Raw genomic sequence first — 25,807 nt, 5'->3', positions numbered from 1 at the left:
CCAGATATACCTTCCTTCTGTTAGTGTATCATAGCCTAATTAACAGAAACCCCGTTTTCATCTGGTAGTAAGATCCGATCTGAGTGATCGGATCACAAGTGGACAGCTCTAAGTACAGGTGAAAACTCTCTCAGGACGCATTGAGATCGGATCGCAAAAAACACATTTGGAGCTGGTTTGAGTCGCATGTGTCCACATTCTAATAGCAGTGACAACAGAAATGTGTCCTGTGTCCACAATAAAGATCACCCACTCAATTGTAAACGGAACTACGTACTCATTCAGTATTTCTCATGACACAGAAACCACTGAGAGTGAGTTCTGTGTTTTGGATGGTATTATCATATTCAGTTAGTGACGTGTAGGTGTTTCTGTTCCTGCATGCTGCCTGCTCACATAAACCCGGCTGTCTCGAGCTCTCTGCCGCGCAATTGCCTTGAAAATAACGTTATTTTTAGTTTCACAAATTCACCAATATGTGGGACATTACTATAAAACTTCCTGCTATTATGTCGTCTCTTTCTGTTAATTATTAGTCTCGCATTACCAGAGCTACACAGCGCTGTCTGGAGTTCACGGGGAAATGAGCGCTCAAAGCAGCGGCTGTGAAATGGTTTCATTTCCTATAAGTTCTTCACAATAAAAGTCTCCAGTTATTTTGGTATTTGAATGCTTTTATTATAAAGCAAAAAAATCAGGACATGTTGGGTCTTTATCAGCAGTAACGTAACTCGACTCCAAGCGAACATGAAACGTAAAATAAACCAGATATAACATAAACTAAACTTCAAACCACGGAGATTCCGTAGAAGCTACAAACATACTGAGAACTGAACACACAAAACCTCTGTTCTGTCTCTCCTGCACAGGTCCTGCCGCCCGTCAGTAGATCTCCTTAAGTCGGCACCCTTTTATATAGGCTACAGTCTACGGCCAGCACAAAGACAGACTGTGGGCAGCGCTTTCTCATTTTTCACTTGATTTATGTCAAAGTAACAACAGACATTATAAACACACACATAACCAGCCTATATGCAAACGGAAATTATGTACATGTTTATTTGCATATAGAGCGGGAAAATGAGACACAATCACTAGTGGTCATTGAGGACGCATTTGGAGACACATTCTACAGACAGGTGAAAACACAGCACCTAGAGCTGTCCACTTGTGATCCGATCACTCAAACCAGGTCAAAACAGCCTAAGAAGCACTGACTGAGACAGCGGTCAATTTGGTTGCTGATCATAACATCACCAGCTGTCAACTTTACAACTCTCCTTTTTTGTCTTAGTTTAATTGTATAACGGATGGAAGCAGCAAAGGCTAAACTAAAGGATAAAATCAAAGTGTAACTTCATTGAACACAGTTGGTGAAGACATAACAGTTTGAAGTGATTGAACTTGCCTGATTAGGCCCTGTCTACGCTTTGGCAAACAAAGTTTTAGGTCACTAAAACAGAGATTTTTGAAAACACCTTTTAAGGTGCAGAGTTTTCAAAACACCAGTGGACATGTGAAATAGAGCGCATGTGCTACAAACAACAACAGTGACGGACTACAGCTATTGTAAGTTGAAACTGAGCAGCAACTCATCGTCGTTTGTCCACACATTGGAGTCACATTTCAGTTTCACCATAGCACCTTGGGCCATGTACCAGAAAGATATAACAAATAGAGACTTCTTCTTTGGTATTTCAAGTATTGTTGATGTAGCCTTTATCGTCACCTACTGGCCTGGCGGGTGTTTGGAGTCGTGTCTTTGCATTCTGGCGTGGACGGAGATATTTTGTAAACGAAGTTCACGTGGACAGAATATTCTTTTAAAACGGAGGAGAACAATATCTGTTTTTAAAAAATATCTGTAAACGTGTAGACAGGGCCTTAGATGTTCATGACTAATCTAGGGCTGCAACAACGAATCGATAAAATTCGATTATTAAAAAAGTTGGCAACGAATTTCATTATCGATTCGTTGTGTCGCGCGACGCGCCACTCAGTCGCGGAGATAAAAGCAATTGAGTTGAGTTGAGTGCCGTGCGGAGCGGCGTGGAGCGAAAGAAAAAAAAAAAGAGCAGAGCGGGGGTAGAGGAAATACGGAGAGAGACTGGAGAGACCCTTAATGTTGTTCTGAAACACACAGCGGAGGCAGAGAAACCAGTACGACGTATTTATTGTGTAGCATGTGCACAGGACAATGTGTCTCTTGCATCAACTATTATACTTATTAACGTTGGACCCACTGTATTATTCCACGAGGATAGCAGTGATTGAGACAATTATAAAAATGTTTTCTGTCTAAGACCAGTGGTATAACGAAATACTCACCCTCTAGCAGATCTCTGGCCAATCCTGGTTCAGCTCCAGTGGAACGGACAAAGTCGGACAGGACTGCGTCCATATCCACGGTCATGTGATCATGAATTCACCAGGTTGCGGGTTGTATCCGGGCAGAAAAATAAATAAAACGCAGACTCAAGGCAAGGGCAGGGATGAGGGGAAGCGGTCCTCTACCTTGTGCTACTCTACCTGCCACACCTGAAAAGAGAAGACAGATAAAACATGATTGAAACTAGGGATGCACCGATTGGGAAATTCTGGGCCGATACCGATGTTTAACATAACAACTTGGCCGATGGCCGATGCTTTTTCTTTTTGTTATTTATTCCTTCTTTTGTGCCACGGAAACATACAAGTCTTTCGGCTCTTGATCACACTATCCTAGAATGAGCACAAATTCAATCAGACCAATTTATGAAACAAAAACAACCTTTAATGTCACTTTCTGGTTGACATTAGTTATAACCTTATTTATGACTATTATTTAGTTCTTTTCTGAAAAATAACATTCAAAAACCTTTGACTGCTAACTAATCAATGAAAAGATTGTTTCAGTACATTGCCCAACAAAATTATTTGAGTGGTTTTAGCCTGATAAACAAAAACTTACTCAATGAGATTATTTTCATGGCCCAATAAAAAATATTTTTCTGATAAATAAAAAAAAATGCATCAAGTGTAAATGCAAAAACAAGTGAAATAAATAAATTATGTTATTAAAATAAATAAATTATGTTATTCATAAATACAAACATAAATAGGGCTATCTTTCACCTTGTGTATTTCTCATAAAGTGACGCCGGCTCGGCAGCGTGTAGCGTGGCTCCATAAACTTCATCAGACTCCGAAAACCCACGTCCTCCACTACAGAGAAAGGCTGGTCATCTAAAGCGATGAACTCCATCACCTTGTTTGTTATTTGTTTCGCTTTGGCGCTGTCTGGAGGCAGCTGTTTGGCTTTCTCAAACGCCGTGTCAATTGAAGTCTGAGTCTTACCGGGGGTTTGCGCTTTCTTGGCGGCTTCATTTTTCCGTTTTTGGTCAGCTTGCAGGTAATCGCCGTACACCGCCTCGTGCCTGCTTCTCAAATGTCCAATGAGATTTGTTGTGTTAAATGACTTTCTAACAGCCCCCCCTCTTGAAATTTCAATGGAACACATATTGCAAACTGCAAAACGCTGATCTTTCTCTGAAACTGTAAAATATTGCCACACGACCGCCATCTTCTTTGTTTAATCTAAGTTACTGAGGAGAGTGCGCGGGTGCCCTCTTCCGTCTTGGTCTCTCCCCCCGCCCAAATAAAAAGAGGGAAAAAAAAGTTTCTCCTGAGCACAGCGTTCATGACACATATAATCATCGGCGAATGTCATTTTTATGCCCCGATGGCCGATGGCAGTTAACGAGGCAAATATCGCCCGTTACCGATGTTCAGCCGATGCATCGGTGCATCCCTAATTAAAACCTGCCGTTATAAACTCATCAGAAGTGAGCTTGCAAGAGATGAAAGGCGCATCAGAGCTTGAATGTTTGCAACAGTGAATGAGAGGCACACACTGATATAATGACCCTGCTCAATTCCTTTTCAAATTCAAGCCTGTTGTGGCCTGGTTGCTTTTGAACTTGACATCTTTGCAGTCACCCAAGACAACAGCTGTGGCACACAAAGTGAACAGGTCTCACAAACTGTTTGCTCAGATTTGCATTGAAACCCATTAAAAGGCAAATGACAACACATGGAGCAGGCATGAAAACGGGTCAGGGGTGAAAAAGGTGAGAAGGATATTACCCCTCTAGGAGGTTCCGGGGGCATGGTCCCCCGGAAGAAAATTTTAAATATTCTATATTTTAAAGCATCAATCTGATGCATTTTGAGATGCATTTTTTGCCAACCAACAGTGTAATATTTCAGTATGCACTCATTAAAGTTAATGTGACTGGCAAAACAGTCAGTCCTTCTGACATTACACAATAATAAAAGTCAATTTTCTTCCAACCATATGTTAATTAAAGAGTACACATTTGCATATTGCAATAATATCATAATCCTACAATGAATCATTGTGAAAACTAAACTTTACTACTTTGGCCAGGTCATCATCAAAAAAGCGAATTAGTACAGTCATGATTTTGTCCATGTTGATATTAGCTGTTTTATTTACATTTATTAAAAACGTTGCATTGTTTATCTTTTCATATAGCTAGACGTCTAAACTCTGGGACGTAAATACTTGCCATGCTAATTCCAAACAGACAGCGTCAGGGCAGTTTGGGCTTCAAATAGCTTTTACACAGTGGCCATCGTTAATGACAAATCATGTTCCGCTATGAACGTGCACACACGTATTGTTTGTATCACGGTCGGTCAGTAAAGGCACAGTCGCAACGGTAGCCGTCGTTGCCGGTAACGTACTCGTATGACAGAGTGCACGGACCGAAGCTTTGTGACTAGCAATCACTTTCTTACCACTGCTGCCGTACACTGTCTTCCTCGAACATGAGCTGCAGAAGCAAGGACCCGGCTCCCTCAATTTGAGGCACCAAGTGCTAAACAGCTTCCCGTCTCCACCCTTTTCCTCTTGCCCTCTATCCATGCCCAGCGCCATTTGTTTTAACTACTTTCTCAACTAAAGCTGCCTGTATCTACATGCTCCTAGCTGCGTTACTACGGAGACAACACCGGCACCGCACTCTCACATTTCGGCAAAGACCTGCCCTACTTTGCATCTGATTGGCTAGAACTCGTTTCACTGGTAGGTGGAAGTTCGATGATTGGTTAAATCCAGCGCATCAAAACAAATCCCATGTAGACTTTGTAATTTATTTATTTTTCTAAAATAGTCATATACTAGAAATCGGGTCCCGAGTACTTAAACCCCCCCCCCCGCCCACTTAAACATTTTCTCATCGAATCTACACGATTCACGTAGGTCACCTATTTTGGTTTCAAAACGGCGAATTTCGCCGAAAGGTGAGTGATTTTCATGTCTGATGGAGGGTAGCTGCTGTCAGGCGTGTGATGTTTGTGGGCAACTTGACTGTGTGGTTTCCGTCTTCATCCTGTTTTTGTGAACACTTATTTCAATTAGCTGTTATGAACTCAGAAAAGCTGTCCGGATCCGTCATTTAAAGTCATGTCTATTTCTAAATCTGGACTTGAGACCAATGTGCATGATTACCGCCTTCAGATATGACCTTTTGAATATGTAAACAGATAAGATTTTATTTTCTGCCAGAGAAACAGATCATGAAGGGTCTAAGCAGAAACACGTGTGTAAGAGAAAGCAAGTGAAGTGTTCAGCAAACAGCCAAGATAAAGTCTGTTTTCACTGTAAATCAATTGGAGATTAATCATATCAAAAATAATATCAAATACCAATATTTGCCTGTTTTTGTGCTGGCAAAAATTCAGATTTTTATTTACACCATCATAATTAACTATGGTTTTAGATTAAGACAAAAGTATAGAAACATTATATATTTCAGGTAATTGGACCTCAATGTCAAATACATTTTAAAGTCAAATTTGTCGGAACAGTATGATATGAGGAAACAGTACTCTATCGAAGAGGCCCCTTTAAAATCAATTAGACAATTTTACTCTTCAAATTTCAATGGCTATACAGAAGAACCGCATCAGTTGGGAACTGAAATCGATAAAGAAAAACTAATAAGACTGAGGGGGAAAAAAAGAGTCAGCATCAATAGGCCGTTGACACAAAGGGTGTAGAGGGAAATCGATTCACGGCCAGACAAAAGGCATGACTCAAAGTAGCTCTGGCTAAAAAGATATGCTTTTTAAGGCCAAGCTAAAGCTAAAAGCCTTATTTGAATAGGAAAGGTATTCTGAGCGTACATGCACTTTTTAAGCAGTGCTTTGAACCACATCCAGACAGTTACAAGCTTTGTTCTGTAACATGTGTCCTTCCACAGCACTTTGCTGGGTTAGTATCATTTTAGAGTGATATAAACCTCTGGTATATGATCAACTTCAAATGCAGGTCAAAAAGCTAATTAAATCTTTCACGTTGTTCCGTCATTATTAATCACCATTATTAGTTTTGTAGAAGAATATATTGTGCTTTCCTTTTTAAATAAAAGCACCCAACATGTAGTCGGGGCAGGAACAATGGCAATGTTCTCTGGGCATTACAATAACAAAATTGCTGTGCACAATTGTAAAACGATCCAGTCATTATGCTGCCTTGAAGTTCATAAACTGCCTGATACAAATTTGCCTGACTTGTTTTTTTTTTTTTTTTTTTTTTTTTTAAATCTACCTACAGTCATCTATTCCCATCCGTCCCATGGCTCATCCACCACCCAATGTTCTTGTCTCATCTCTGACTCACTGAACTCTCTCCACTGCGCCTGATGAGTCACGAGTTTACTCTTCTTACACCTCTCCATCCCTCTCTCGCTTCACGCTCTCCCTTCCTCCCTCAGTTTCTCCATCATTATTACAGTAAAAGCCACAAAGGCATGCAGGGGAGGAACAGACTTCAGTACAAAAGGCCTTTCTCAGCCTGCAGAATATTTCTAGAGCCTTCTCTGCAAAGTCAGGCATTCAGAAGTCTCCCCTGCAGGGTCTCCTAACATTCTTGAAGTTAGTCAATTCCGCGATATTCAGGTCTACTGATCACAAACACAACAACTTAGAGATGCAAGACTGTGGTCAGTTAACCATTCAAAACCACAGGGTATCAAAACAGACTTTGACCCCATTCAGACTAACACAGAGGTGTGGGTTAGACCGTGTTCTGACCGATAATAGCACTGCATCAAAACACGCTGTGTTGGAGAGAGCGTGTTGCTATAGGTACCAGAAGAAGATGTAATACGAACCAGTCCAGCAAGCCCAGTTTATCAGACTCAAAAAAAAAAAAAAAAAAGATGGGTGTACTCCTCTGAGGCAGGATTATACAATTTAAAGTAGAACTTTGTCAAAGCAGCAATCATTTTCTCCTCATACTCAGTTAACAGTATAATTGGCATGATGCTATTTAAATTGGCACACCGTAAAAAGGTATCAGGTCTAATAAGTGCATATTTAGATTAAGATAGATTAAGCTACAGCTGAGCCAGGATCAACTTTTGTATCGGACTAACCTGCTTTTCTTTTGCCAGAGCCTATCAATGAACACCAGTGCAGTAGTCTTATTTAAAGAAATGAGGAGCCTGAGTCTTTTTTTTCTACGTATTGTCGCATTGGAGGGTGTTCTTAAAGAGTCAACACTCATCCTCACCTGGGATGAACGCAGTTTGGATACCACCTGCCGTTGGTAGACATATGGGATTGGGGTTTATTAATATTAGGGGTGGGAATTTAAGGTTACTGACATTTAAAATAGGGCTTCAGCTATCGATTATTTTAGTAATTGAGTATTCTACCGATTAATCGAGTAATCGGATAAGAAATACTTTTGTTTTATTGAAGAGCAATAATATAAAATAGTTTGGTTTAATTTTTCGGAAAAAGCAACATTTTTATTGCCTACATTGCTTATAATATCTCTCAAAAAACTAAACATATCAAGTGCATTTAAGTGCCATATTACATTGTTTTTTAAAGAAAACATTTTCAGAAATGCAATAACAACCTCAAACTAAGGCATACTTTAAACATACATAAACATTACCTTAAGTTGTGCAACTTAACTTTCAGAACTACACGTTTCAACCTGAGACTGATCTATATAGGCCTATATGTAAATATTAGTTATACTCAACCTATTTTCATTTATATATTTGATTACAATGCTACACAGCTCTGTTACACTTCTGCTAGATCGTTGATCAGCTGTTTCTCCGTGAAGAGAGAGAGTGGTGCGCAACAATCAGCTGTTTTTCCCAAGGGATAGTCAACAAGTCGGCTCTTTAGATCAAATTGTGGTCACCACGTATTTTCTTGTCTTTGTTTTTGGTAGTTGTTGTGTTTGGTGTAATTTCATCGTTCATATGACTCTGATTTACTTTTGTCGGGTCCGCTTCGTGGAATGGATGATTAAGTTCGACTCAATGTTTTCTGTTGAGAGGCTGAAGCATTGACGTCGTGCTATTGTACTGTACTGTGGTAAGCTAGTTCGATTTTGCAGTAGACGCACTGTACAGAGTTTTTGTTTTAATTACGTTTGAACTGATTCCAAACTTTGGACACTTTCTGTCGTTTTCTCCAGCCTGTCTCTTCTCTTAGCCCCTTACGCTCTTTCTTTAATTTGTAATCAGTCTTCATGGCATGTGTCGCAAGCAGTGTCAGCCCGGTGTGCGACAGTAATAATCCTCCGTGCGGAAACACCGTGAGCGATACAACGTTGGAAACATTAATTAAACGAAGCTTTGAGGCAAATCATTTTGCATCGAGGATTTTTAGCAATGGAATTATTCGAGTTAATCGAGGAATCGTTTCAGCCCTAATTTAAACATTTAACCCTACCACTAAAAGGAAACAAGATAGAAAGAAAGAGTACAGAGCAACATGGCATCATGACCTTGCGTAAACATACACGCCACTTTCCTAAAGCCAAATGGCGTGTTATCTGTACGCATTTTGAGCTATCCGCGTGTGGATCCAATGTCTACGCTGTATACAGTGGATGTAAACATACACACGTTATCGCGAGAACGTGCCGTGCTATCGCGAGAACGTCACACGTGTGTAAAAAAGAAAGAAAAAAAAAAAGAGAAAAGGTTGGGTTTAGGGAAAGAACATTGGGAAAGGCTTTAGTAACACTAAAAAACTACGAAAACACGACGGTGACCAACGTCACACGCTTAGGGAAACAATAAACGGTTGGGTTTAGGAAAAGAACAGGGGAAGGCTTTATTAAAAAAAAAAAAAAAAAAAAAACGGTTGATAAACGCCACACGCGGGACGCGACCCCGGCTCTCCTGGGTGAAAGTCCTGCGTTTTACCCATCCACCACCTCCCCAACCAACCTCCGTCCTTTCATACTACTCGCTACAGCGATAATTCACATGTAATGTAGGTCAATGAAGGCCAAACGGTGTTGATAAACACGCAAAAACGGCATACGAATTGGCGTGTCATACAAACGCCACTTTGTGAGATCAGTCTGTACAGAGAGTAAGACCGAGCAGAACGCATGGCTGCAGAAGTAAAACTGTAACTAATCTTTTTTAGTAATTGTGTAATGAAATTCTATGTAGTTGGGTTTAACATTGACAAGAAAGAAACTCAGTTGCAGACTCGGGACTCTATAACGAGGCATTAACTTGTGACACCAGTCTCACATGAATGAGTTCAATGCGAGAGGCTTGTGTGACGCAGTAGAACTCAATCACACATGCTTCTCCTATATAAAAGAGGAATTATAGTATTATACTTCTGCTGACCCAGCACTGTCTCTAACTGGGATATAGAAAAAAAATACCACTTCCAATACAGGAATTTTTAAAAAATGATTTAAAAGAAAATGTCAAATAAATGTGAAAGTCCCAACATTTATAGTTTGTAAATAACCCTCCAATAGCAATGCTGGAAAATCTTTGCAGTACGAATTATTATCCGTATAAATGATTATTGGTCCAATGGCTTTAGTAGAATCCAGCCTCTGCTGGGACCTCAGGGTGCTAAGTGTGTATGTGTCTTGTTTGTTTAGTTAATAGCATCCCATAAAGCTAATTTCTGGTTTGATTATTCTGAGAAACGCTGTTATTTAGCCTATTGACTACAAATACTGGCACTGACAACACAAGGCACTGTGAAAGGGCAGCCCTTCATAAAAGTGAAGGGCTGTGGACAGAATGTACCAACACAGACCAACAAAAGGCTGACTGTTGTCACTCTGTGCCTGTAACATCAGCCATTCCTGTGAACCCACTCTGATGCGTTTGATATAACATCACATGGCTCTTAAACATTTTTTGCAAATGGCCCGATTGTGTCCCACAAGGCCTCTGGTGTTACACCACGTCATCATAAAAAATGTAATCAATTTGAATGCACTGTGGAAAGGACATGTCATTTATTTTTATTTATGTATTAATTTATTGGATCAGATTTGAGACAGGGTTCCAGACTACCTTTTAACATTGGTTGCACTGGTGCGTTTAACTTTTTTCACGTTTTCACCAAGCATGTTGGAGCTGCAATAATACATTTTAAGCGTTATTAGATTATAATGTCTCACATGTTATTACCATATTTGTGCTTCTTATAGCCGACATGTACACATGCTGCAGGTTAGATAATTAATTAATAATGATCCCTTACAGAACCACATCTTAACTTCAACTGAAAGTGTGTGCCAACTGTGTAACAGTGATAAATAAAGTGTTCAAAACTTCGGATGCATTCTCTTGTGTTTCTAACTGGACATGTTGCAGTGTCCCTTGTCTAACCACTTTTAGAGATAGTGTTGATCTCTTCAGGCCACCACAATCATTTTAATGTAAACATCAACAGGAAAATATGGCTTTAAAACAGAGAGAATGATCATGAGAAAAAAGGAAATATCAATAATGAAACAGATTCCATAGTTAGGGCACTATAGATGCTTACTAAATAATATATTATTCATATCTGAATAATAACTACTTACATTTGTTACATCTTATTCTGTAGTCTATAATTTGTTATCTTATTTCTGCCACCAGTGTTTTTGAAGTTTCCTAGAAGCGACTCTCCGCTCTGCTCCGTACAAGCCATAGTCTATTTTTGACAGAGCCCCAGCGTGTTGCACGGAGCAGATCAAGCCGGGCAATGGACAGGGGGCTGAAGCACCGTGAAACGCCGTGGTGTATCAATTCTCTGGCGAGCAGTAGCCTGGCTGTTTGCGCAATTTCTGCGTCGGTCAACAAAGATTCTGCTCCTCTGCGGTTTTCTAATCACACGTGGAGCTGTCCGTCGGGCACATGGCAGCGCTTCCGCCTCCTCTCTGAACCCAACGCTGCACATCCACACACACAGAGACAGCCCTGCAAGACGCACCGGTGCGACCAATGAAAATGTTTTGTCGCTCTTGACAGATTTTTATCCATTCTGGAGCCCTGTGAGAGTATATAAAGACAGTCGCGTTCTCGTATACAGGCGGCCGCCGTCTTGGGAGCTACTGTCTTTCTAAACTATCTTTTCAATAAACTGTCTGTACATTTACAATGTTCTCAATGCTTCGGTTAACATGTAGGGACCCTCATTATGCTACCGTTGAAGTTTGGTGATATTTTGAGCCTTTTTAGTGGTATAAATAGTGATTTGTTTTTACTTTCCCTGTGCCCCGAATACTAGCGTTGTAAGCTAATCAGCGGTCCGCGCTAGCTTCTTTCAAGCTACAAACACATTCGATTAGCATGAAAACATGTCCCAGAGAGCGACCGAGGGGGAACACATCTGTTATTAACCCCTAGGTTCATTTTGCGCCAGAATTGTCCTTTAAGGAAGGGTGTTGCTAAGTGCCTTGGTTATGTTTTTTGTTTTTTTAAACTGGTGCAATACAACAAAAGACATAAGACAGACTTAAACAATGATGGATGTTTCACAACGTGCAGTCATTAAGACAGAACAGAAAACCAGTTTATGACATCAAACAACAGTAAAGGTGTGGAAGGCTACAAGTTCATCAAGTTCATCAAATGCAAAATAGGGTGTGTACCTTCACCAAAGCTAAAATGTATTAATTGCTTTTTCTACAAAAAGTGAGTGGAAATTACAGTAAAGCCAGTGTCCACCTCTAATGTCAAGGCAGCCTAACAGCAATGACACGTGGAGTTCACACAAATACAAGATAAATTACATTTCATGCCGTCAAAATGGGATTTTTTTAATTTGGTGGCCAAAATTCTATATTTGGCAACATGCGCACAAAAAACATCCATAAAAGAAAAGACCCTGTGTGGATTACTGGCTAACATTAACAGTGCTGCTGCCAACATGGGGCAGTCAGTGATTTGTGTCTGGGATGGCTGAGCTTTTGTCTGGCAGGAGGGCTTACGTAACAGGAGCTGCTGACAACACGTGGGTGCTGAGCTGAGGGCTGGGAGAATGGCCTGGATCACTGAGGGAGACAGAGAGGTCACCACAGCCCACTGCGTCAGCCCTCGGTGGGCTGAGAGGGTTACATTTACTGCTGGGACTGGGGACATAAGTTTGTTTTTGCTGGCCCTTTGATCATTTATGAAGCAAACATTGTTATACTCTTCTTATGGAATGCAAGCCCTCGCATTTGAGATGTTACCTACATCCACACCGGGAGAAACAGCTGAGTACAAATGTCTTCTACTGTTGACCAAATGAGCAGCTCAACTGGTTGAAGGCATCATCCTCTACCAGGGGAGTTCAACAAGCCTGACTCTCTAGCCAGACAGAAAAGACAAGTGCAAACTACAGTATATGACTCAGCCAAAAATGCAATTACTTCCTAAAGATAAAGACACAAGTCGGTGAAAAGATGAGATGTGTAAAAGAAATCACGGGGCTACATGAAAGCCACAAGAAATAAGCACAAAAGCAAGTTACTCTGTTGTCATTACTACTCCAATACTATTTTTCTATTAACACTTATTTTATTTTCATTATTCTGTTTAATTCGTCCAGCTGGGAGGAGGCCTCGGGGAAGACCCAGGACTAGGTGGAGGGATTATATCTCCAACCTGGCCTGGGAACGCCTCAGGATCCCCCAGTCGGAGCTGGTTAATGTGGCTCGGGAAAGGGAAGTTTGGGGTCCCCTGCTGGAGCTGCTACCCCCGCGACCCGAGACCGGATAAGCGGACGAAGATGGATGGATGGATGGATGGATGTTTAATTCAAACTGCATTTCTTGTCTTGTTTGTTGTTGTTGTTGTCGGCATTGTCTTTGTTGTTATAAAGTCCAGACAGGATTTAGTAGTGTTGGTTCAATGTGTTGTTATCAGCCTGGGGTGAGGCCATTACCCACTGTTCACAGCAAACCAAGATAAGGAACATGAGGAGAGAAACAAACAATAACATGTATAACACACAAAGGGCACGACAGAAAGATTAGGCCTTTATGTGCAAAAGCGGTTAGTGCTCTAAATGCTTTGTGATGCTTTACGGTCTAGGTTTACCCATGCTAGGTCACTCAATAGGGCATGACCTAAATTACGAAAAATGTTACGATGTTAAAGAGCAGCTGGGGTAACCTAGGATTTAATAATATGAACCTACAAAATTGATTCACATCTAAACATTTTCTAATTTTAATATCCGCTACACAATTTGTTTGGGACCCTTGGGGGCGGCGGAAACAAGTTGTTAACGCAACATTAACATCACCTTTTAAGTTGATTTAGCCATATTGTTAGCAAACATATGTTTATTTACACATCCAGCAGTTACTAAACAACATAATTAATTTGGATTCATTTTTGTGTCCACATCTCGTTACATTGTTTTTATTTCCACCAACTCCTGTGGGAAATTATCTGGTTGTTTAGCTGCTAAATGATCCATTATGTTCCCCAGCTAGTGGCTCATTTTGTCTGTCTGCTGTGTGGTGCTGAGCAGGTAGTGTACAGTGGGTTTTAGAACCTCCACGCTGAAAACGACCCTATGAGAGCAGAGAGTGAACCAAAACAGTAAAGTGGCAGCTGACAGCTAAACAATAATGAAACGCGCTGTAAAGCTCCGTAAAACCGAGCAAAGCTGCGGATTCAGGTGATAATTCTCTATAGATCCATCACTACTCGCGACTTCTTTCAAATTATTTGACACATTATTACTATACAAATATTGATTAGCTGTTCTTAAAGGTCCCATGACATGGTGCTCTTTGGGTGCTTTTATATAGGCCTTAGTGGTCCCCTAATACTGTATCTGAAGTCTCTTTCCCGAAATTCAGCCTTGGTGCAGAATTACAGCCACTAGAGCCAGTCCCACAATGAGCTTTCCTTAGTATGTCCCATTTCTGTGTCTGTAGCTTTAAATGCTATTGAGGAGGAGAGAGGGGGGGGTCAAGGTGGAGGGTGGGGGTGTGGCCTTGACCAACTGCCACTTTGCTCGTTTGAAACAAGCCCCCAGGAAGAGCGCCGAGTCTAAAAGCCACCATGGGCTTAGCGGATAACGGTGGTACTGCACCCCATGGCCCAGAAAGACTTTTCACATAGACTTTGCATGGCGAAAGAAACGTCTATATTTCAGCGGATAATTTGTTTCTGGGTATATCAACTTACCAGCCCGAACACTGAAAGGGTCCTTGTTTAAAACGTTACGTTTTTAACATTTTTAACATTCACTAGAAGCGAATCCAGAATTATTAAATTTGGCATGATGAACGCGCATAGTGGACACGAGCAGAGCCGCGGGACTGCGCCCGCCCGCTCACATGATGTGTTCTCCCGAGCTCATGTAGCTAGCTGTAATAATGGATATAGCTAATGATTGTAATTCACCATGTGTTCTGTGAATACGTCCATGGTATTATCAAAGCCCGTCTACGGAAAGCCGTTCCACTCCCTATTAAGCCCCATTGTACCTACTTTGGTTGCAGTTCCACCAGAGTTCCACTGGGGGTGATCACGGTCCAGTGCAAAATGAATGGGACCCTATGGAGCTAGACGGCTAAATTTGTCTCTTTCGCCTGATTGTCGTTGAGAAATCTCAGATTTGATTGTAGTTTTTGCAAGTTCAACATGGATTATAGGTCGAAAGTTGAATGAAGGAGTACTTCCCGCTTGACGGCATCCGAAGCAGAACCAGAATGCCAGAGTGAATATTTCGGCGTGGTCTTTAAAACATTAGCAAACCTCTTTCTAGCATGTGTATTGACAGGGAGAGTCTAATCTGTCAGCTGTGTTGTCGATGCCTCGAGAGAGAAAAAAGGAAGCGACTCAAAGCTTGCCGTAAAGCAGAATCTCTGGCCGTATATGTGTATGACGTCATTGACATTTTAAAAGGCTTTTTAGAACAAAAAAGCCACTTTAAAAAAATCTAACATCCAGCAGTGTGTATTTTCTTAGCCTCCCCTTTCAAATGCAACATTCAAATTACTAGACAAAAAATTATATCCTGAGAAAAGTGGATTTTGAGGGGTATAGCTCCATAGAGTCCCATTCATTCTGCACTGGCCTGTGAGCGCCCCCTATATGGAACTCTGGTGGAACTGCAACCAGTTCAGAAGCCGGAATTAACGAGAGAGTGGAACTTCTTCCCATATTAGAAATTCTTTGGTATTATCTTATGAAGTCAAGATACATCCCAGGGATGTATGTATGTAGCTGCTGTAAAGCCTGTTAGCTACGTGGACGTAACGTCATTAGCGTTTCCCAAACTGGCGGGCTATCGGCTAGCTAGCTAGTTGTTAACATCAGGGGTAGCTAGCATGGCTGTATTAAGATCTATACATAGCTAGCTATATGCCTACATAACGTTACTACAGACATAGTGATTACATCGCCTTGGTTCTCTCTTATAATACATCTGAGGGCCGTATGCTGTAAAGCTTGTAACGTGGATGAGAGCTGAAGCCATGGATGAGCTTTGTTCACGAAACTGCAGGCTAACAGCTAGCTAGCGCTAGTTAGTAGGTAGCTAGCTAGTAGCACAACATAATTATTAAATCTCCTTGGTTGTCTAGCTAACTACATCTATCATTTATTTAGCTAAGCATGTAAACGATCGGGAACAACGAAAACAGTGTTTAACGTTAGTGAATATTTTAGACAATGAAAACGGCGAGTTCATGAGTTCGCCACTTGTAAGAGACACGACAGAGAAGCTCATGAACGCGCATGTTGCTACCGGTTGCTACGACAACGCAAACAAATTGTTGCTAGTGCGCATGCCCATTGTGAGCCAACCAGCGTTATGGGCCAACAATGCGGAAGAGCCGAGCTCCATGTTTGCTTTATGCGCTTTTGAGCACTCTCATTGGAACGTACGGGGCTTCCCGCCGAACACTGTATCCAGTTCTCTTAATACATCCATGGTTTGAAAGCCATGATGTCTCTCTCATTCTCATGGGCGGGCCAAATTCTCTGGGCAGGCAAAGCAGAGAAAGGGGAGGTAACCTTGCTCCTTATGACGACATAAGGAGGAGATTCCAGATCGGCCCATCTGAGCTTTCATTTTCTCAAAGGCAGAGCAGGATACCCAGGGCTCGGTTTACACCTATCGCCATTTCTAGCCACTGGGGGACCATAGGCAGGCTGGGGGAACTCATATTAATGTTAAAAAACCTCATAAAGTGACATTTCCATGCCATGGGACCTATAAGATAGCCTCGCCAGTCTGGCATCTTGAGACAAAGAAAATGTGGAGCCGTTCGCCAAACGACCGATCAATCAGCGTTGGTTTTGAGGCGGGTTTAGGTGTGACGCAACGAGAAGCGACTGTTCAGTCTAAACAACATGGCGGCTTCCACGGATGAGATGAGCGTAGCTATCGCGCAAGTTTTATCCGAATTAGAAAGTATTCCTTCATTGAAAGAAGAGCAAAAAAATGGCACTGGAGGCTTTTCTCAGAGGAAAAGATGTTTTTGCTCTTCTCCCGACTGGTTTCGGCAAGAGTTTGATATATCGTTGATCTGATTGGTTGATTTGGCCCGTCTATCACCAACATAGGTGGTGATAGACAGATGGTTTATCCAATCAGCTAACCAGTATTTTCGCCCCTTCCCAAACGTTCTCCAACAGAAAGTTCCCAGATGGATATGCCGAGCAAATCCATCTGGCGGAGTCAGGTTACCTTTAAGACACAGTGAAATTAAAACTTCTAATCCTGTGTCCCCTGAATTTATTATTTATGTATCTCTTGTTTTATGCTAAATGTGTGTAAAAAATATGATCTAGTATATAGTGAAATATATATTAATATTCCTTTTCTTTTTCTCTTCCTGAAAAACGTGAAAATATTTTTGATGATTTATCTTGAACGTGGAGGCAGTTACATTAATGTATCCAATCAAATGTGAAGGTGCTAGCCAGAGATGTGGACTTGAGACTAAGTCGACTTGAGTCACCGCTTTGATGACAAAAAATAAATGACTTGAGACTCGACTTGGACTTAGTTAATGACTCGAGACTTGACCTGAGGCACGATGACTCTGATGACTTGCGTGTGTTCATAACTTTAACGTTAGCTGTTAAATATAAAATAATAATAAAATGTAATGTCACGTTTCTGTCTAACTATTAAGTATGCTATGCAGCGGCAGCAGCGCAAACTGTGAATCATGATTCGACAACTCAAAATGCTTTTCGGTATGTGATTGTCCTGATTGGACTACTTGCTATGGCAACACATAATAAAATGTAGATGCATCCAGTTGTAGAATATTACAATGTTTGATGTTGTAGTCTGGCTGTCAGTAGTTCACTCTTTTAGAAGTGATGAAATCGCAATTGGATGTTAGTTATTAGGGATGAGCGAGTACAGCATTATCTGTATCTGTATCTGTTAACCATATGAATTATCTGTACCTGTATCTGTACTCGGACTGGGTGGGGCCTAACCCGGAAGTGGGCGGGATTTAACCCAGAGGTGGGTCGGGTTGTCTTGAAATGGGCGGGGCTTTAAAAAACTCTGATGACCGGCAGAGAGAGGGAGAGAAAGTGTGTGTGTGTGTGTGTGTGTGTGTGTGTGTGTGTGTGTGTGTGTGTATGTGTGTGTGTGTAGCGTGTAGCTAATTAATTTGTAATATAGTTTTATACCACTACTTCCTTTATTTGTTTTATGAAATACAGCAAGAAAGTGTCAGACACTGAAGTAAAAACAACTGGTTAGAGCAAGCTGACGGTTTAAAAAAGAAAAAAAATCTCCGACAGGCAGAGACGCAACGCGAGTCGCATTCTACCAAGCACCACGTCTGAACAAACCCCACGTTTACCAGAACTCTACTGGTTAATAAGTAAGTACTACAAACTGAAGTAAAAAACAAACCTGAAGCTGAAGAAACCCTAAACGTTAACGGAAAAGACCCGCGAACCTGAGTGACTGAGGGAGAGACAAAGAGAGAGAGAGCTGTTCTGTGTGTGAGTGAGCAGAGCGGGACACAGCAACACAATAAATCTGTATGTGTGTAGGGGAGGGGCGCTGTGACGACTAGCCTATCACAGAACGCAGACACAGTCAGCTACCCAATGAGGATTTTTATTCAATCCGAGCACAGATATTGACTCGTATTACTCGTATAATACTCGTACTCGGCAAAAGTGCTTTATCCGTACCGGATACTCGTTTCAGCCGAGTATACGGCTCAACTCTATTAGTTATTGTGGGTACTAGCCTACTAGCTAGCAGAGCAATATCTTAGAAGGAGGTGTGTGCTTGGAAACGTAAACAAAGGCTTTGCCAGCTAAAATCCAAAGACTGTTGAGGTCTAATTCCTTCATTTCAGGAGGTGCGGGTGGAGGCCAACAGTCCTGCAGCTTCTGAGCTCCGTATGTCTCTACCGCTCTGTATTGTGCTGTATTTGCAAAGCCCCAGCCCTTTTTGAGGGTTCAAATAAAAATCAGAATTTCAATTAATTTTGGATATCCGCCCATATATTTCGATTCACTCAGAAATATGTCACAATACAGAAGAAAGATGCTCGAACATCCGTCTTTACGTGACTTTAAAGAGTCTGAGATATAGAAGGGACCTAGGCATTTTAAGAATACTGCTCTTTTTGCTCCTGTATTTAAAGACATTACAGATGTAAACCACTGAGATTTTGTTTAGTGCACAGACAAACAACTGTGTTATTCAACTGCCTGTCTGTCTTTTAATAATTAATTAATTTAGGAGTCAAAGTTTTCAAATCTTGTGTTTTGAATTTTAGTAAAGGAGTTACACTTGTATTTACATGTGGAATACTGGTTGTGCCATTTACAGAACCTGCTTCTCCACATGGTGATTACACTAAGCTAGGTTTACCTACAATAGGTCTCCATGAACTAGGGAAACAGGGTCATGTACGTGTTTACAAGACTTACCACTTCATGTTCAGCTCGCTAAGTTTACAATTCATCGTGTGAAACGTGAGCTTTGCTTTACAGGGAAAGAGCTGAGGTCAAAGAACAAAAGGGCTGCACTACACTTGAATAGACAGTTAACAATGACCCAGAGCCTGACAATTATTTTAATATCAGCACAGTTTGTGGTGAGACTTCACATAATGCTGACTGAGTTTCCCTTTAATGGTCCGGGCATGATGTATGACCTTGTCTATGAATGTGTCAATTCTAGTTTAGTTAAATTACAAAAACCTTTCCTGTGATCTCAACAAATGTAACACACCCTCGCAAAACCATATGAGTAATGAGATAAAGGGTGTAAAATAAGCAAACAGGGGAGGACAATGTGCTTGGTGTGCCAGGAGTGATAAGTGTGGCCCCAGTGCTCCATCTCCGGTCTAAAGTGATGGTGGGTTAGAAAGCAAAACCTTTGGGCAGAACAAAGAGTGCTAACAGCTAGAGCTAGAGCTCAATATATATCGACAGGTACAGTACGCATATAAGCTTATTGCAGATATATAGTATCAGTGTGAATGTCGGCAAATAAGTAACTAGAAATTGCAGTACAGATGTGCCAAAGTAGGTTTATACAAAAACAGTGTCTCTGTAGTTTGTTAACTACAGAGCACTGACAAGTTGATTTTTCAACTATAAAATGTCCTGCTTAGTATGAATATTGGTCACAATTCTTTGAAAAATGAATCTAAGGGATCCCTATCAAGATTTGTTATATTATGTGCTTATCGTTTTTAAAGATTTTTTTTAACTCCTAAATATAAAAAATCCAGTATCAGTCGGGCTATTGACAGCTAATGAGGGCCATTTGGAGACTTAAATCTCCACAAGATTGATGCACAGCACTTACGTCTCAATTAGCCTTATGTTGTCAGTCATAAGTGCTCTAAATGTCTGTAGCTTATTGTCTTTAAAACCACAGACACATGCATAAAAACTTGTAGAGGACCTTGTAGAAGCAAATGCTTCCTTGTTAATTCACTTTCTCAGTGACACATACTGAAGAAAAAAACAGAAGAGGAAGAAAAACAAAGGCGTGGTGGGATGGCTGTCCTTCAGCTGTCTTTATCTGTGGAGTGCAGTAATCTGGTTACTGACTGAGCCCAGTCAGCCTACACTCATTACATAACATTAAGCTACAGCTACAGCTGGGAAAGAGGCTGATCGTTGCCTGGCTAATGGCTGATTTATGGTTGTATGTAGGCTCTACGCAGCCTACGTAAATGGCCTACGCTGTTGTGAGGATTTATATTTGTGCGCTGGTGATTCTAGCGTATCTGTTTAACAGAATAGCAGAGCCATAGTGCGTGCGTGCGTGCGTGCGTGCGTGCTAGAGCGAGTAAGAGAGTCGAGAGTCACGGTACCAGCTTTCGGCATCCCCTGTGGTTCCCGCCGCCACAACCTAAACGCTCAACCCACATTCAAATGGGAGAACTGGTGTTTTTGCTGCAATGCCTGATTTTGTGTAATTGCAGCAAAAGGAGGAGAGAAAGAGAAACCAAACCTTTTACCCAGTTCTACCAAAGTTTCTCTCCGCTGAACGGAGCAGCACAAAAGCACTAATGTACTAAGGAGAATGAATCGTTGCTATAGTCAGTCCCTCCAGGATTTCGCGATGTCGCCAATTCACACAAATTCAACCAATCACCGTGAATTTAGTGTGACTCGCAATTTTGACCAATCACCGTAACCTTTCCGCAAATTTGACCAATAACCTGAAGTTTCCTGCGACTTCAACCAATCCCAGCAGTCCCACGTGCCGTCAGTATGTGACTCTGAGAGCCAATGACTAAGCGGGAGTGAGAACGGCCACGGGTTGATCATTTCCTTGTTTCTGATGAAGACGAGACGTGTGTGACTGACTCGAACATCTCACATTTACCAACAAAACGTACAGCGAAAGACCGTGCAAAACATTTCAGACCATCCTGCCAACCTGTATACATTTTAACATTAATGTACGCTGTGACGTTTTTTCTCTCTAAAGTAGCTGAAAGCTGCTGCTGTTTCAATCCTGTTGGCTCTCTGCGGTGGGCGGGGCTGCTCAGTTCCCCCCGCGACTGCCACGCACACACACACACACACACAATCACACACGGTGGCTGCAGGATAAACCGGAGATGAGACGACATGATGACCTAAATTGAGGACAGCTACGCTCGTTATTATAAGTGCAATGATAAGTTAAAGTCCAATAAGTAAGGTTACTTTATCAAACTGTATGAATGTGTGTCCCAGGCCAGGATAGGAAATTAACTAACAATGTAAAGATCAACAAGCCACTGACAGACATGTTCAGATTTGATTCATTCAATAAATTATTATTTTTTGTCTTAAATCTACCAGCCATTTTCATATTATACCAACATTTGCAGCATCCTGAGCCTTTTTGGTAAGGTTACTAGGAAATCTCAGCCCAGAGTAATTTTATTCTCCCCAAAACAAGTTTCCTTTTTATTTTTAAAGAACCATACAAAAAAAAAACAACTTTCACTGTCTCCCGTAACTTCATTGCAACAAACATACAAAAGACATCGCAACTTTTAGCAAAGCAAAGCTTCTGTGAAATCAGGCATTTTGGGCCGCAACAATCTCAAAAAAAGGCACCGAAATCCTGGAGGGACTGTATAGGATATACTGCATCAGTCCCTCTTGACACAAAATGGAAAGGGATTTAAAAAATAATCAGTGGACCCTACAGCCTTGGACAACTAAATGCACAACAGAGCATAGCAATGCAAAATCTCTGCTCTGTATAGCGTAATATAATTCTATAGGGTTGGGCAATGCTTTCTTACTGACAATGTTGTATTTGTGTTGACAAAAAAACAGTATAAATATACCTTTTACGGCATAGAAAAATTGCTCCGCCTGTGAAAAAAGCAGAAGATATCTCAGCCAATTTTGTCATTTTCTGCAACATCAGTTGTCTTCAAGGGCAACTGAATGCATCATATAGAACAGTGTAGCGTCGGCACATTCATTTCCAAGGGCTGGCGTGATGCTCAAGCATATAATAAGCATTGCATTGTAAATACCCCCTCGGGCATATACAAGGCCACTGCAACGAGAGAGGTTTGCGCAGCAAAGCGAGTCAATGCTTTTCCCCCCCTTTCTCCATGTCAAAATAAATTCATTTTTAAACCACCTTTAATTAATATGTTCATCATAGAGGAGAAAGATCAAGGGTTCACCTTCCAGTAACAAGAACAAGCAAACAATACAATATATAAAGATTCTGTTAGATATTCCTGTTCTGTTCGCAAACTGCTGTCTCACTAATTCTCTCACTCAGCTGATCAGATGTGCTTGACCAGTACTGAGGGAGGGGGCTGATGTTTTCAGTTGCAATTGTTTACATCTCAGTAATCAATACAGTAAATTCTGGGCAAAAGGAAATATACTAGTAAGTTGGTCATTGGAGAAAAAACAATCCAACCCACTGAACTGTACCACAACAGAACATCCACAGAGCTGCTGTTGACATGTGAAATATAGGAACTAGTGGACCGTTTCAAGTCCATCAGCTAAAAAAAAGCAATGCTTCTTCATGTGAATCCAAGAAAGCCTTTGTCTTTTTGGAGCAAAGAACCCTGATGCAGCTGCAGCAAGTACTGGCTATCTTCTTCCCAAATAAGGACAATAATGATCTTTCGCCTCAGCCTACACTGTAAAAAGCACAAAACAAGTGGGAATTCAAAATTCAAAAAAGTAGGAAAAGATTAGCCTCCCTACATGGAAACTACTCTAAATCTAATTTTCAGAAAATTCTTACTTAAGCTGGTATATTATTATTACTAATGGATAACATTTTTGCAGCGTGAAACATGCAATGTACATTCCAGCCCTGATGAAGGCTTGACCACCAGCTGTGGGCGTCTGGGTGTGTGTGTAATGCGTAAGACAACACCAGTCCGAATGCATACACAGCTGATGTCAGAGATTCCACACCATGCCTGCCCTCTCAGAGGCCATACTACTCGAGCTGGTCCAGTCCAAAAGCTGTCCAGTCATCACACAAAAATTTGCCAAGTCTAACTTCCCTCCCTCGGCCTCCCTGTTCTGCTTGCTGGCTCAGAAACATCCAAACCTGATCCAACTCAGCAACCAGCCTTTTTCTCCATGAGAGCTCAAGGCAAAATAAGTTGAGGAAAACTAGATCTACTTACAGATCATGAATTTGACCTTGGTTTTATTGTTTGGAGTGTATAGAACCAAAAAATGTGTTAACCACAGATTGTAGTAGCTTTGAACTGATTTACTTGACTGAGCTACTGCAACTTTAAAAATGCAACACAAGGAATAAGAAGAAAAAAAAAAGACATTCACAGTGGTTTGAGTATATTATTACTATTGTTCATGAGGACATTTTTATGCCCATTAGATACTAGACCGCTAGCTCTGAGTATCCTTGCATCTAAACCAGAGCAATAACAGCTGTCTAAGCATAACCACAGTACAAATGCATACAGAGAATAACCACCTAATCTCTGAGTTGCTAGAATTAGAGCAACCTCCTGTTTCAGATGGTCTAAAAAGAATCCGCTCATAATCTCAGTTTAAACATAGAAACACTGCACTGTGCAGAGTTCAAAAACAGCCAACAACCAACATTAAACACCGTCAGGAAATAAACGCCCTGGTGAACACCTAATGCTTTAATTAAAGACAATCATTCCATTGGTGATGCCACGTGCTCTCTCAAAAGCATCACACCCCGAGTACCCGCCCAGTTTAGCCCTAGCTTGAATTGACAAAAAGATATTGATATCCTTGAGGCCACAGCACAGCAAGGACAGTTAGGGCGGGCACCCATTTACATACAGAGTGTGCTCAAATGAGATTCAAGATGACGTAAACTCATTAACTGCATTGAGATCCGCGGAGGATGGAGCCCTGCTGGTTACTCCCAGGTCGCGGTTTGTGACAAAGGGTGATCGGGCTTTTGCTATTAGAGCCCCCCCACACATATGGAACTCTCTGCCGACTGAAGTCAAGGCACTTGAGCAGATTTACTTCATCTGCGCTCATGTCCTTTGGCCTTATTGTCATTGTATCTGCCTTGTCTGGTTTTATTTTCTTTGTAACATTGTTAAAACAAAAGTGCTATATAAATAAGGTTTATTATTATTATTATTATATTATCGTTCAGTGTGCCCACTGCTCAGGTGACAAGGCGTAAATTTGGTTCAGGAAAAGGGACATGGTCAGACAAAACCTAGTCAGTGGAAGAGCTTAAGAGTGCTTCATAGTGGTTCCCTTCAGCCTTTTGTGGACTGATGTTCACTGGAGCAAAGTAATAACAGCCAAGTTCAGCCAGCTGAAATGGGCAGTATCAGCTTCTGAGCACAAGTGTTTATCAAAGTGTCTGAGAGCTGATGTCATGCAGCAGAGATCTCTAAATTCACTTAGTTCTCCAAGAGTGCTAAAATACTGCAGAGCACGCCAATGCTTGAAATGAAAAACTCACATTTTAGTGAAGAAAAAGCTTGTTCAGAATTGAATTTTAAGAGGTTTACTTATATGGATGGATACAGTAACAGCAACAATGTTCCGTTAAACAAATAAACCCACACATTTTCCTCTAAAAACAGGAAGTGTCTTATTTGAGAACAGCTGGTGATTTCAGGTCTACATTCCCTAGGATTCAGTGTTGAGATAGCTATATGTAAGATCATATAATATGTGTCCCCTCTTCAGATGTGAAATAACTCTCAGAGATATTTCAGTTGACAGGTTTTATAAACTAAATGATTGACATGTTATGTCTTTTGTCTTTTATTCAGTCTATTATGTGATAATTATTGGGATTAGAATTGTATCTATATCATGCTGTAAGTCTTTCCTCCTTTCTGTCTATAGTGATGATTTATTATCCATCCGAGCTGGCCTCAAAGGTTCCTGGTCTGTGCCCGAGGTATGTTACTGCAATCAGGCCCAGTAATCACCAGTCAAGGATTGCTAATTAACAGCCGCATGAGGCAGGCTGCTGTTGAGAGGGCTATAGGGGACCATAAGTGGCATTCCCACATTCCACACAGAGACCACATTACATTGTGACAGTGCGGTGAACACCTGAAACAGCAGAAAATATAATGAGGGTATTTGATCCTCACGGTGAGTGAGGGAAGTGGAAGCTAAGCTGCTATCAATGCATTATTGTTTTAGAGATGTGAAGAAACAGGAAACCCCCCAAAACAATATATTAAGAGAGAGTGACTGCTGTAGAGAGCATCCCGAGCAAAGTGTGAATCTGCCTCTGAAGGGCAGCAGTACAGAGGCAGATGTTTTACTTGATAAACAATATGTGTTGGTTTCAGTAATCCAGAAAGCTGCCGACCTAAACTCCAGACTCTGTGGGTGAGAAGTCCTCATTCAGCCCTGGCAACCTCTTTATTGATTTCTAGCCTCTGTGAAGAAATACAAGCCTCTGCATCCATCTGAGCACTGCCCACCTATTTATTAGCAAAGGTTGGGGATATTCAACCGTGACCATACAAAATATGTAATATGACTCAAGAGTAAAGTAAGATGGTGAAAATAAT

General features: G+C 41.2%; 1 protein-coding gene across 4 annotated transcripts in view; it reads right to left on the bottom strand.

The window, feature by feature from the left end:
- The window catches only part of otud7b (OTU deubiquitinase 7B), a 46,058-nt gene that overhangs the window by 10,800 nt on the left and 9,451 nt on the right, over positions 1-25,807 (bottom strand). For all 4 annotated transcript variants that reach the window (XM_031279558.2, XM_031279560.2, XM_031279559.2 and 1 more), the window contains exon 2: positions 2,329-2,538. In XM_031279558.2, the coding sequence (XP_031135418.1) occupies positions 2,329-2,413 (85 nt within the window). In that variant the 5' untranslated portion in view covers positions 2,414-2,538. The remainder of the gene's footprint in view (positions 1-2,328; positions 2,539-25,807) is intronic.

The sequence above is a fragment of the Sander lucioperca genome, chromosome 10 (assembly GCF_008315115.2).
Source record: "Sander lucioperca isolate FBNREF2018 chromosome 10, SLUC_FBN_1.2, whole genome shotgun sequence".
Lineage (NCBI taxonomy): Eukaryota > Metazoa > Chordata > Actinopteri > Perciformes > Percidae > Sander > Sander lucioperca.
The sequence above is the reverse complement of the archived record's forward strand: the minus strand, read 5'-3'. Positions and strand labels throughout refer to the sequence as shown.